We start from the raw sequence: 13,711 nt of genomic DNA on the forward strand, positions 1-13,711 counted from the left end.
AAGAGTTGGGCTGGTTAGGCAGTGGAAGCAACACATGGTTTATCAGTGGTAGGCAAGGCCTGGAGCAGCATGGCCTGTCTTGTGGTAACAGTAGACTCAGTGCAGCACTAGTAGTGGTGCAGAGGGCTTGCTTTCCACGGCAGCCATGATGGTGTTTTAAACAGGGAGTAGCTGATAGAGCCTACCAAGTGCTGTTCTTAGTGTGACAGCTGCCAATGGGGTTGTGTTCTTGCTACAACGGGCAGCAAGGAGCACAAAGAAATTTTGGCAGGAATTCAAGCCAGCTCCAGAGAGCAGCTGGCTTGAAGCAGAGCTAACTGAATCTGCAGCTGTACTCAAGGAGGCTTGTGCTGCAGACAGTAGTGTGGAACTATCACCATTGTGCAGTTTTTCTTCCATCTCAAAGTGATCTCCCTAGCCTAGCTCTAGAGGGAGTGGGGAAAAGGGTGAGGAGGGGGCATCTCATCAGGTCCCGAGAGGAGCTACTGGAGTAGGTGCCTCCATAAGGAAAGAAAATTAGCAGGTAAGAACTTATTTTTCCATAGGGAACAGACTGCTGTAGTTGATGGTCATTAGGAATGTAGATAGCTGAGTTGCTGGTGGACGAAAAGATTGCTTGGCAACTTACCTGCCTGATGTAAAGGTGGCAGATCTCACACACCACTTACATTTTATTGGGGAGGAGCCAGGTATCTTGGTGCATGTGGGTACCAACAATATAGGAAAGAGTAGGAGGGACATTCTGGAAGACAATTTTTGGTTTTTAGATAGAACAGGGATGGACAACCAGTCCTCAAGAGCCACAATCTCGTCGGGTTTTCAAGATTTCTACAGTGAATGTGCTTGAAATTGATTTGCATGACTACTTCCATTGGATGCAAATAATCTCATATATATTCATTGTGGAAATCTTGAAAACCCTACTGGGTTTTGGTCTTAGAGGACTGTGGTTGCCCACCCCTGAGATTAGAAAGTTTTAAATCCAGAATCACCATGGAAATGCACCTTGTTCCATGTTCATGACTGAAAAGGCAGGTAGAGCTCTGGAGTCTTAGAACATAGATGCTCAAGTATTCTATTATGGTCAACAGATGTATACTTTCTTCTATAGAATAGGCTTCAGGTAGGCACCCCTTTATACAGTTGCCTTCTATATCTGGGAAAGTGCAGTGAGAAAAAAATGCTGTGTTCAGACACCTGTTTTGTGAGAACTCTTGCACAGGAAGAGAAATATTGACTTCATCCATAAAGTAGCTGTATGCTGTGTACTGATTCCTGGTTTATGAGAACTGTTGGTAGGCAAAGAAAGTGAAATCAGTAGGTTGCTTATAAGCCTGTATGATGCTGAACTTCAGTCCCATCTCTGCAGACCAGCTGTTGCAGGAATTGATGGGTTTTTCGATAGTCCGTACGTTTGTGTACATTTGTCAGTAAATGAGGTATGAGTTGACTAACTGCATAGTTACATAATTGGCTGGGCTGAAAGAAGGTCATAGGTTTCTCAGATTCAGCCTCCAGTTCATTACCTAACAGATGTCTCTGTCTAGCAATGAAGCGTTAAATGGGTGTAGTGAAGAACTGCAAGGTAAAAACAGAAGTAAGTATGCTGTGTCCATTACAGCTCTGTCCTATATGCTTGAGAGACATCAGATGATCACTTGAGGGTGTAGTAGAGGTAGAGAGTTAAGTGGCACGCTAGACATACTGTTTCGAGGAGATAGGAATTTTGTGTTGTAGCTTTTGAATTTGCACAAACAAGTTATATGGGATAAACATAGGAATTTAAATTGAGTCTCCAAATTGCTGGGTAATGTAGAAATGCAAATATTGCATAAGTTGACATTGGCAAAGTGTGCCTTTTCAGTAACAGGGCCTGCTTCAATTGTGGAACAGCTTCAGGAAATAAGGGTAAATTAGAATTATGTCTGTTAGAAAAAGATACAAACTTGGCTTTTTCAGAATGGGGGGGAGTAGGGACCTGTGGAGTATGGGGGGGAGGTTGAAATGTGGGCTGAAGGATGTTGAAGAAAGTAAAGGAAGTGTGGGTTTGGGAAGGTGGGGTATAATTCTTTGTATATGTTGGGATATATTGGGGAGTTGACAGGAGGGATGGAGGTTTGATTTTTCTCATCGTCTTTGGGGGGGGGGGGGGGGGGGAGATAACCTCAGATTCTTGGGGGGGGGGGGGTAGAGATTTTTCTCCTCCCCCTCAGATTGGCACCGATCTAACTTTCTCGTCTCGCTTCTCATCCTCACTCTCTGTTCCACACATACTTACATTATCAATTTTCCACACGCCATCCTTTCTCCCAGGCTTGTTGCCACCACTTCAACCTTTCCCTCCTCTTCTGTTGTAGCTACATCAGGGTAACACAATAAAATATTTTCAAGCCTTTATATTTCTTAAATTATCCTTATTCTGTTTTGTTTCTTTTGTATTCTTTTATTTAGATTTTCATTTTTCTAGCCTTTTCATATTAATTCATTTTGGGATCTGTTTACTAATCCGCACTGTAGGCGTGCTGTTTTTAGCGCACGCTAAAAACGCTAGAGCACCTTAGTAAGTAGGGCCGTTTATGTTTTACCATTTTCATCTCCCCTTTGATTTCTAAATTTTCTTTTCTGTTACTCATTTTAATCTCTTAGTATTTCCTTTAGATTTTTTCATCCTGTTAACTTTCTTAACAGGAACAAAACTTACAAAACTTTCTTTTGTTTTATATTTATAGGTTCCATTTTTTTGTTTCTCCCTTTTCTGTATCTACACACTTCCATTCTCTTCTCCCTCTCCTGCTGCTGTTTCATATACCCTTTGCTCCTCAACTGCCTACATACATTCTTCCTTCCCATCTTGCCCCACCTCTCCATAATTTCCTCATCCTTCACCTTTCCCTCACTTGTTCTTCCACCACTTCCTTCTTATTTCTCTCTCTCCAATTCTGCCCCCTTTCTCACCCTCACTCTCCTCTTTTTTTTTTTTTCCTTTTTGCAACTCTTTCCTTCACTGTTTCTTATTCTTTTATCTCCTTTTTTCTTCCTCACACTCTCACTTCTTTACCTCTCTCCTTCTATCTTTCACCTTCCCTCTTTCAGTTCCTTCCATCCTTGATACACTTTCCTCCTCCATTTACTCACTCTCTCTTCCAGCCTGCTCTCATTTTATCCCCTCCCCTAGATCAGCATATCCATATCCCTTTCAGCCCCCCTCCTCTTGGCCCAGCATCTCCACCTCAGTCTACTCTTCGCCCCCCCCCCCCCTGCCACCATCATCAGTTCAGCATCTCAATTTCTCTCTCCCCTTCCTTTTGCAGTCCAGCATCTTCATCTCTCTTTGCTGTCCCCCCCTCCCCACTTCTAGTCCAGTCTCTGCACTTTTTTTTCCTCCCTCTCCCTCTTCCCAGTGGCAGTGCCTTCATTTGGTTGGGCTATAGGAGCAAGAATGACGCTGCTAAGAGAAAAATTAAGGCTGCTGGCAGAGCCCATCTAATTTCAAGGGCTGGAGACTGTGTGAGGTAGGTGCCTTAGCACTTCTCTTAGCGTTGTTCTTGCCTTCATGGCCCAACTACATAAAGGAACCATTGCAGGACAGAGCTTTGAGAGGAGATTTGTGCTATGGGGGAGATCAGGGGAGAAGGAAAGAGAGAAGCTGGATGTTAGTAGAAGCAAGATAGAGCTACCCAATGCCTATTCTCATAAGAACATAAGAATGACCATACTGGGTCAGACCAATGGTCCATCTATCCCAGTATCTTCTTTCCAACAGGGGCCAATCCAGGTCACAAGTACCTGGCAGAAACCCAAACAGTAGCAAATTTCTATGCTAGCAATCCCAGAGCAAGTAGTGACTTCCCTGTTTCTCTCAACAACCGACTATGGACTTTTCCTCCAGGAACTTGTCCAAACTATTTTTAAACCCAGATACACTAAGTATGGTTACTACATCTTCTGGTAAAGTATTTCAGAGATTAACTATTCTTGGAGTGAGAAAAAATACTCTCTCCTATTTGTTTTAAAAATATTTTGATGTAACTTCATAGAGTGTCCACTAGTCTTTGTACTTTTTGAAAAAGTAAAAAATTGACTTGCTTCTACTCATTCTACACCACTCAGCATTTTGTAGACCTCAGTCATATCTCCCCTCAGCTGACTCATTTCCAAGTTGAAGAACCCTAACTTCTTTAGCCTTTCCTTATATGGGAGGAGTTTTCATTTTGGCCGCTCTTTTTGAACCTTTTCTAATTCCACTATAATTTTTAAAATACAGCTACCAGAACTGAACACAGTACTCAAGATGAGGTTGCACCACAGTGCGATACAAAGGCGTTACAGTATTCTCAGTCTCATTTACCATCCCTTTCCTAATAATTCCTAGCATCCTGTTTGCTTTTTTTGGCTGCCACCACACACTGGGCAGAATATTTCAGCGTATTATCTACAATGACCCCCAGGCCTTTTTCTTGGGTGCTGATCCCCAAGGTGGACCCTAGCATCAGGTAACTATGGTTCAGATTATTATTCCCAATGTGCATCGCTTTGAATTTGTTCACATTAAATTTCATCTGCCATTTGGATGGCAAGTTTTCTAATTTTCTAAGGTTTTCCTGCAATTTTTCACAGTCACATGTGTTTTAACATCTTTGAATAGTTTTGTGTCATCTGCCGATTTAATCACCTCGCTTATTCTAATTTCCAGATCATTTATAAATAAGTTAAATGGCACTGGTCCCAATACAGATCCCCAAGGCACTCCACTATTCACCCTCCTCCATGGAGAGAAATGGTCATTAACCCTACCCTCTGTTTTCTATCCAATAACCAATTCCTAATGCACACCAGAACATTATCTCTTATCCCATGACTTTTAATTTTCTGAGGAGTCTCTTATGAGGAAATTTGTCAAGAACTTTCTGAAAATCTAAATACACTGCATCAACCGGCTTATCTTTATCGACATGTTAATTTTCATCTTGAAGGAAATGAAGCAAGTTGATGAGACAAGGCTTCTCGTGACTGAAACCATGCTGACTCTGTCTCATTAAACCATGTTTATCTATGTGTTCCATAATTTTACTCTTACAATAGTTTCCACTATTTTACCTGGCACTGGTGTCAGGCTTACCAGTCTGTAATTTCCCGGATCACCCTGGAACCCTTTTTAGAAATCGGCGTTACATTGGCCACTATCCAATCTTCAGGTACTACGGACAATTTTAACAACAGGTTACAGATTACTAACAGCCGATCAGCAATTTCATGTTTGAGTTCTTACAGTATCCTTGGATGCATGTCATCCATTCCAGGTAATTTACTACACAGATTTGTCGATTTTAGCTCGGTACGTCTTCCTGGTTCATCGAGATTTCTTTCTCCCCATCACACAGGTAAATTTCTTACATCTTCTTCCGTAAAGATTGAAGCAAAGAATTGATTTGGCCTCTCTTCTATTTATTTATTTATTTATTTATGGCATTAGTACTCCGCATTATCCCAAACAAGTTCGAGTTCAGTGTGGCTTACGTCAAACTTTTAAAGCAAATTGCAATAAGAGAATTATAACGAAAATACAAAATAATAGTTAAAAACATCCAACAGTAAGATGACTCATTTTGAAATAGCAAATTAACTAAAAGAATAGCAATCACCAACAGTGATGAGGAATTCACAATGGCCTTGTCCTCCCTGAGTACCCTTTTTGTTCCTTTGTGATCTAATGGTTCCACTGCTTCTTTCACAGGCTTTCTGCTTCTGAGTTGTTACTGTGAGTTTTTGCCTCTGTGGCAAGTTTCTCTTCATATTCTCTTTTAGCCTTCTTTATCAATTCTTTATGTCTAACTTGCCAGTGTGCACGTTGCTTCTTATTTTCTTCATTTGGGTCCTTTTTCCATTCTTTGAAGGTCGTTCTTTTGGCTCTTAATAGCCTCTTTCACTTCACCTTTTAACTATGCTGGCTGTCGTTTTCTCTTCTTAAATGCATGGAATACATCTGGTCTGGGCTTCTAAGATAGTATTTTTAAACACCGTCCATACCTGATTTAATGTTCTAACCTTTGCAGCATTTGGGAGGCCATTGCCCCTCCTTACCTCCCCTTTACAAACTATTTTCATGCTGTTGGTGGGTTTGGAGAGGATAAGGGGGAGGGGTTAAATGGATTTAGTTTTATTATTGATTGTACACCATACTGAACAGCTTGGTTGCTGGGAGGATGATATAAAGAAAGCTATAAATGGGGTTTCCTTCAGCGTAATCTCTTTCAGTTTTAATTTGAAACTTTATTTGTGATTTTTTACATTTCCCATGAAGAGTTAATATGCATTTTTCTTTATAGGATTTTCTGTGGTATCCAGAGGTTAACAATTCCATGAAACAATACTTCAGATCTTGGATTGAGGTAGGTGTACTGAAAAACAATGCTGGCAAATGTGTCAGATGTCAAAAATCAGATTGCTTGAATCTAATTCAGAACTTTCCTTCTTAACCCTTAGTACTTTTGCGGTACTTTCTTGGGGGTATTTAATAGATCATAATGTACAATTAGGGGTAGATTCTATATATCATGCCTAAAAATTGGCACAAAACAAAAATACACCTAAGTGTATTCTGTATAGTAAGCCTAAATTTAGGTGTGGTTTAAATAATATGTCTAGCGCCTGTCCTTTCAACTAAATTTAGTTGTGGGCAGTTATGCCAAGTAAAACTTAGTGTAAATGCCTATGCCTAAATTCGGCACAGACCAAGTGTATTGTATAACACACATAGTTTTTAGAAACACCTACGACTCACCCATTCCGTGTCCATGGCCACATCCCTTTTTCATCTATGCACTTTAGAATTTACGCGCATTGCATTACAGAATATGCTTAGTTGTGAGTGTAAATTCTAATTCCAATTAGTGTCAATTGCTTGTTAATTGGCAATTATCTGTGCTGATTGGCTTGTTAGCTAATTAAGTTGCACGTGCAGATCCAGAATATATAGAATCCGGGAGTTAGTGCTTAAGACTCAGCCGCTTCAAGGAATAAGGTTGATTGTAGTTGTTTATGCCCTCTTGTTAGCAGATTACCTGATTACAGTGGTCTGAACATAGTTGGCTAGATATTTTTCTCCCCTATGCATATGCTTCTTAGATCTTCAGATGAATGCTGGGGTTTTGGATTGTGATCCAGGCTGTGACCCCCAACTTGAATTATCGTTCTCTTATTTTGGCTAAATTAAATCAAAGTGAGACAAAAGTTACTAGACTTGGAAATTACAAGATAACTGCAATGCCAGTCTAACCTAGGGCAGTAGCTTCTTGGGATCAGCAAAGAGCAGCTGCAGTTCTAGAAAAACAATAGGTCCTGACAGCCACCCGACATCAAAGAACATTCAGCACATACTGTAACGTGTATTTTTATTAGATGCATGTGTGCTGATCATGATTGTTGAGTTTAATTATCAAAATCTTGTGAGAATGGGGTGTGGAGTAGGGACTGGAAAGTTAATTTAGGTGGTGTAAGAGTGATCAAAACTGGGATTCTCAATTTCAACCGAAACGGAATCAGCAGCTGAAATTGCTGATTTGTTTAAGTTCAAAACAAAATAAAAAATGGCACCTTATCTCCCTCTCCCCCCTAGTTGAGAGCGAATTCCGACAGGCAAGTCAGGTCATCTAGGCTGCCAGCACTACCCCCCTACCCACTCACAGAGATCAGGTTCCCGATAGACGAAGCCAGGCTGGCCACTTGCCCCACCCTGCCCCCCTTGTTGGAAGAAAGCAGATTCCCCCGAGCTGGCCTTCCCCAGGCCTACCTTCAGCTGCCATGGTGGTCTAGTGGTCTCTTCGATGCAGGAGCTGTGCCAGTTGCTTCTGTCCCCACTGGTTCTCTCCATGAAAATGGTTGCCAAGTGTTCCCGCAGCACCCTCGATGACTTCCACGGAAACTCTTGGTAGCCATTTTTATGGAGGAACCGGCAGGTCATGAGCTACTGGGGATAGCTCCTGCCCTGAAGAGGTGACTATACCACCAGGGCAGTTAAGGGTATACCTGGGGGGTGCTGGCTTGGTGGCACCTGCCGTCTTCCACAGGGCAAGTGGCCGGCCTGGGGGGAGGGGGCTCCAGGGCTGAGAGGACTCGCTCTGGCAGGGGTAGGTTGGGGAGGGGTGGTTTTGGCCAAAAGTGCAAGTCCTGAACTCTGATTTTGGGCCTGATTTGGTACCAAAATTGAAATTCTGTTGGTGTGCTGGCCCTATTGCAGGAGATGGCCTTTGCTCTATATATGGTAATGGATTTCATGCCTCTACATTTGACTTACATAAAATGGGCAGGGTTCCCTGTATTCTTTCTAAGCACCTTTACTGCTGTCAGTACTTGGTACTGCTTGTTGCTGCCTGAAGCTGAGAGGAGCAGGTTTGCCCCCTTCCTCCAAGGGATCGCCAAAGTTATAGTTTAGTTTATAGTTTATTAAAACTTGCTATTTCCTTGTCACTTGCAGCAGATGAATCCAGGAACTAGTGGGTTAAGTCCACCTACCAGCAGGTGGAGATAGAGATAAACTAAAGCAGTGATGCCAGACAGCCAGCTCCTTCCTCGGTTATTATGTCTGTATCTCAGCAGGTGGTGGACGGCTTTTTCTCCAGCTCCTGGGCCCAAGGCCTCTGAGGGTGCTCCTGGGCCGGTGGCCAGTTTGAGCAGGGGTGGTGGACTGGTGGTGTCCCCTTTGGCAGCATAAAGAGTTGCTGGGTCCCTGCTGCACCTCAAATTCCCTCTGAACAGGCTTTTGCTGTTCCTTTGCTTCCCTGTTTGTTTCTGTCTCTTCACTAAGAAAAAAAAAAGAGAACCATAGAATTTGTTTAAGAGAAACAGAAGCACAGGGAAGTGTGTTTTTGCTGACAGCAGGTTTGTGTTACTGCTATCCGAGTCCCGTTTTCTGTTGCCTGCTTGTCTGAACCTGCCTCGAAGTGGAGTCGGAGAGTTTTTTTCTTCGGCTCAGCTGTGAGTTCCCGCGCTTTCCCGGTCCGGGGTAAGTCCTGCTAGGTTCCTGTTCGGGGGCAGGCGATAGCAGCAGAGGCGGTAAAACGCTGTTCCCGATGCAGGAAATGGCGTTCGGCGGTGGGCCTTTGCAACGCGGGGTGCGCTGATTTGGCGGGACTCGACGGAGCGGTGGCCCCCCCCCCCCCCCGGAGCCTGGCGATTCTCGCGCCATTTTGCGATCGGTCGCTGAGCCGGCTCCGGTAGCGGTTTTGAGCAAAGCTTCTTCTCCGCTGGTAGGGGAGTCGGGGGGGGGGGGGGGGGGCGTCAGGCACTGTGGGTGGTGGTGCAGGTGCCATGGCTGCAATCTCCTCCGTTGCGGGGGAGTGGTTTTCACCAGAGTTTATTTTGCTACTCCATCAGGCGTTTTTGTTGAAAAGAGCCTTGCCCCCCCCCCCCTCACGCGTCTGCGACAGCTTCAACCTTTGATCCTCTCAGGGGGTCTGAGGGTAACCAAGAGATTTTGGGTTTTCCCCCCAGAGGATTTCTCCTCCCTTAAAAGGCCTAGGCTTTCTTTGGGGTCTGAGGAGGGGTCCTGCATACAGTTGCCTGCAGCTCCCTCCGTGGTGTCTCTCTCAGAACAGACGGGGGTAGAGGACATGGAGGACGGTGTCCTCCCTGACCAACCGGAGGACTCTTCCGCCGTGAGGATTTTCCATAAGGAGGAGTTGTCCTCCTTTATCTCTCAGGCGCTGGAAGCCCTGAATATAGAGGACCCTGAGGTTGCGGCTTCTCAGGCGGTCAACCCCAAGATGGCTAGTACCAGACGACCTTCTAAGGCCTTTCCGGTACATGAAGCTATTGAAGAGTTGATTTCGGCCCAGTGGGTGGATCCGGATGGGGGGCTGAAAGTGGCCAAGGCTATAGCCCAGCTGTATCCGGTTTTAGCGGATCGTTTAGAGAAGTTTGCTCTACCTAGGGTGGATGCTCTGGTGACAGCGGTCACTAAGAAGACTACTCTTCCAGTGGAAGGTGGTATGGCACTCAAGGATATGCAAGACAGACGGCTGGAGGCCTCTTTGAAACATGCCTTTGAGGTGGCCGCTTTGACACTTCAAGCTTCTGTTTGTAGTTCTTATGCGGCTAGAGCTTGTCTCAGTTGGCTACATTCTGTCATGGATTCGTTTTCGGAGTCGGATATATCGGACACTCCTCAATTGCCCCTGATGGATATTGGGCTTGCGTACTTGGCGGATGCCTTGTATGATTTGGTCTGTGCTTCGGCCAAACTCATGGCCTTGACCGTTTCCTCTTGACGTCTTCTGTGGCTCCTTCATTGGGCCGCGGATATGGCCTCTAAGCAGTGGCTTATTAAATTGCCTTTCTGAGGAAATTGCTTTTTGGGGAAGACCTAGAAAAGATTGTTAAAGATTTGGGGGATTCCAAATCTCACCGTCTCCCAGAGGATAGAACCAAGTCTACGCCCAGGCAGGGAGCTTCGAGGTCACGGTTCAGGGAGTCGCGACGGTATCGCCCGGGGCACTCCAACGCAACCTTCCAGCATTCTCGTTTTGGGCAGCGTTCTTCCTTTTGCAATGAGAAGCGTCCGGCTGGACCCCCCTTTCATCAGGGGGCTCCGGCTCGATCCTTCCAATGATGGGGTGCAGGTCCACTCGGGAAGAGAGCAGATCGGTGGTCGGCTTTCTCTCTTTCTTCCAGAGTTGGCCAGAATTACTTTGGACCAGTGGGTCCTCAATGTAGTACGAGAGGGCTACAAGTTAGAATTCTCTCCCATCACAGACTTTTTCTGGAGTCCCGCTGTTTATCGCGGGCCAAGAGGACAGCGGTTCTGCAGTGTTTGCGAGACCTGCTAAGGATAGGGGCTATCGTGCCTGTTCCTCCTCTCGAAAGGCGCACAGGTCGGTACTCCATCTTCTTTGTGGTGCCAAAGAAAGGAGGGGCTTTTCGGCCTATTCTTGATCTCAGAAATGTAAACCAGTTTTTGCAGGTTCATCACTTCCGCATGGAGACATTGAGGGCAGTTATTGCTGTGCTGCTGTTCAACCAGGCAAGTTTTTGACGGCTCTCGATTTGAGGGAAGCGTACCTACATATTCCGATTTGGAAGCCCCATCAGCAATTTCTCCAATTTGCAGTGCTCGGTCAGCACTTCCAGTTTCGGGCCCTTGCTTTTGGGATGGCTACTGCCCCATGCACTTTTTCCAAAGTAATGGTGGTGGTGGTGGCTGATTCAGGCGACTACAGCAGAGGAGAGTCGAGTGGTCACCGTCCGAGTGATTGCGGTGGTCAATCTGGACAAGAGTCATCTGGCTCCTACTCAGTCTGGAATATCTTGGAGTGCAATTCGATACGAAGAGGAGGAAGGTGTTACTCCCCGAGGGGCGAAGGATCAAATTGCTTTCTAGGGTACGGACCTTATTGAGTCGTCGCACTCCCCGAGTGTAGGGCTATGTGCAGCTCCTTGGTTCCATGATGGCAACCTTGGAGTTATTCCATGGGCAAGGGCTCACATGCGGCCTCTTCAGAATTTCCTTTTGAGCAGATGGTTGCCGACGTTGCTGGATTATCAACGGCGCCTTCCTTGGTCGAGCAGGGCCAGGGACAGTCTCGTATGGTGGTTCCATCGGAAGCCCGTATGCATCCTCTTGGGAGGATGCGTCGGCCTTATCTCTGGAAGAGATTTGTCGGGCGGCTACTTGGGCGTCCCATCATACTTTTGCGAAGCATTACAGGCTAGACGTGTCTGCTCGGGAAGATGCGAGTTTTGGGGCAGGAGTGTTGGCACGGGAGCAAGCTGGCCATCTCCAACTGAATATTGTGGTCACAACAACTGCTGTCCAGTTAAATCGCACATAACTGGCTATCTGCGAATTTTCAGTGGAAGATAACTCGTTATCTCCGCTGAATATTTGCAGTTAGTTCATAATCATGAGCTACTTGTCTTGAGGGCGGGTCACACTTAGGACCTGAAAGGTTAGCACATAAATCCATTTAAATAGCTGTCCTATCTTTACGTGCTAGCCGATGGCTGATTAGCGCTGAGTATTGGCTTAACCATTATTGGCTGGTGGCCAAACATGAAACTGGATATTCAGTGCCAGTCACCGGAAACAGCCTGGCATTAAATATTCGGGTTCAGTGCCAGCGGCAGACTTTAACCTCACTACCACTTGAAAATCGGGGGACTTGTATTTTTGATAAAACTAGCTAGCATTGCTATGTAAAGAAATAAAGACAGTAGTGTAAGCAAATATTGTAGTATCCTATATAATAAAAAGCACCTTCAACGTTCTGAAGCTGAGAAAGTGAATCCTCGAAGCATTTGTGCTCCTGCTGTATCCATCTCCTGAATTGACGTAACATACTTCCGTGTACATCACACACAGCACTGACCAACCGCACGCTACCAACACGAGGCCCCGCCCCTGCCGCACTCGCCGCCACGCAGGCAGCAGCGAGGTAGAAGGTGGTAGGCGGGTTTTAGCGATGTCACGGCTCTGTACAGCAGGAATACTGAGAATTGTGGGCTGTGCGTGCGCGGGTCGCTGGCGTCCCTGTGCAGTTCTTTATGACCTCACTGGCGCTACCTGTGCGGGAGCAGGACGCTTTCGGTGACCGCAGGTAAGGAATGAGGTCCCGACGGCAGCCTGTCAGTGCAGGGAGTAGAGGCCGGGGTACCTACCATATGACCCGCGCATGGAAATAGGGCCTTTGCAGTGCAATGCTTGCACGTTTTTATGCTGCTATTAGCATGTGATGTCAGAATTCTCTTAAAGTATAAAAGTCATGGGTGTAGTGGCCAGCCTTTGTAATTGCACGAGTGTTGTGCGTCTCAAAAGCTGTGGGGTGATCCTGTATGTACAGGGAGCCGAGGCTGCTGCAGTCGCACACACTCTCATTCTCACACACACACACCTCTCTCTCACAGACACACTCGCACCCAGTCACTCTGTCTCTGTCACACACACACACTCGCACATTCACTCTCTCTTTCACACAGTCACTCTCACACACACTTTCTCAAACATACACACTCCAAGGAAAACCTTGCTAGCGCCTGTTTCATTTGTGTCAGAAACGGGCCTTTTTTACTAGTTGTAGAATAAAGCTGTTTTAAGTCATCTTCACTTTCCTTGTTGGGGTTACGTCGGCCACCAGCAGCGGTAAAAGGCGTGCAGGCTCGGCCGTTCTCTCTTTCAGCTGTGGTCCCGCCCTCATTTCCTGTTTCCGCAAGGGCGGGACCACAGCCGAGAGAGAGAGAAGGGCCGAGCCTGCACGCCTTTTACTGCTGCTGCCGTCCGTCATAAACCTGACTTCGTAAGTGAAGATGACTTTTAAAAATCGGAGGGAGGGGGCCTGGAGCTGGAAGGGAGGGACGCTAACGTCACAACAGGAGATGGATACAGCGTTACAGGCAGCACGAACCCTACAACCCTTCACTGCCACGGAGTCAGTTTCAGAACGTTGGAGGTGTTAGTCACTTCACTGGCTTCCTATCCGTTTCCGCATACAGTTCAAACTCCTCTTATTGACCTATAAGTGCATTCACTCTGCAGCTCCTCAGTACCTCTCCACTCTCATCTCTCCCTACATTCCTCCCCGGGAACTCCGTTCACTGGGTAAATCTCTCTTATCTGCACCCTTCTCCTCCACTGCTAACTCCAGACTCCGTTCCTTTTATCTTGCTGCACCTTATGCCTGGAATAGACTTCCTGAGCCGGTATGTCAAGCTCCATCTCTCG

At 45.9% G+C, this 13,711-nt stretch overlaps 1 protein-coding gene across 1 annotated transcript in view; it reads left to right on the forward strand.

Annotated features, from left to right (window-relative positions):
• The window catches only part of CASD1 (CAS1 domain containing 1), a 163,794-nt gene that overhangs the window by 45,776 nt on the left and 104,307 nt on the right, over positions 1-13,711 (forward strand). The window contains exon 5 of the mRNA XM_030200634.1: positions 6,327-6,389. Within this exon, the coding sequence (XP_030056494.1) occupies positions 6,327-6,389 (63 nt within the window). The remainder of the gene's footprint in view (positions 1-6,326; positions 6,390-13,711) is intronic.

The sequence above is a fragment of the Microcaecilia unicolor genome, chromosome 1 (assembly GCF_901765095.1).
Source record: "Microcaecilia unicolor chromosome 1, aMicUni1.1, whole genome shotgun sequence".
In the NCBI taxonomy this organism is placed as follows: Eukaryota; Metazoa; Chordata; class Amphibia; order Gymnophiona; family Siphonopidae; genus Microcaecilia; species Microcaecilia unicolor.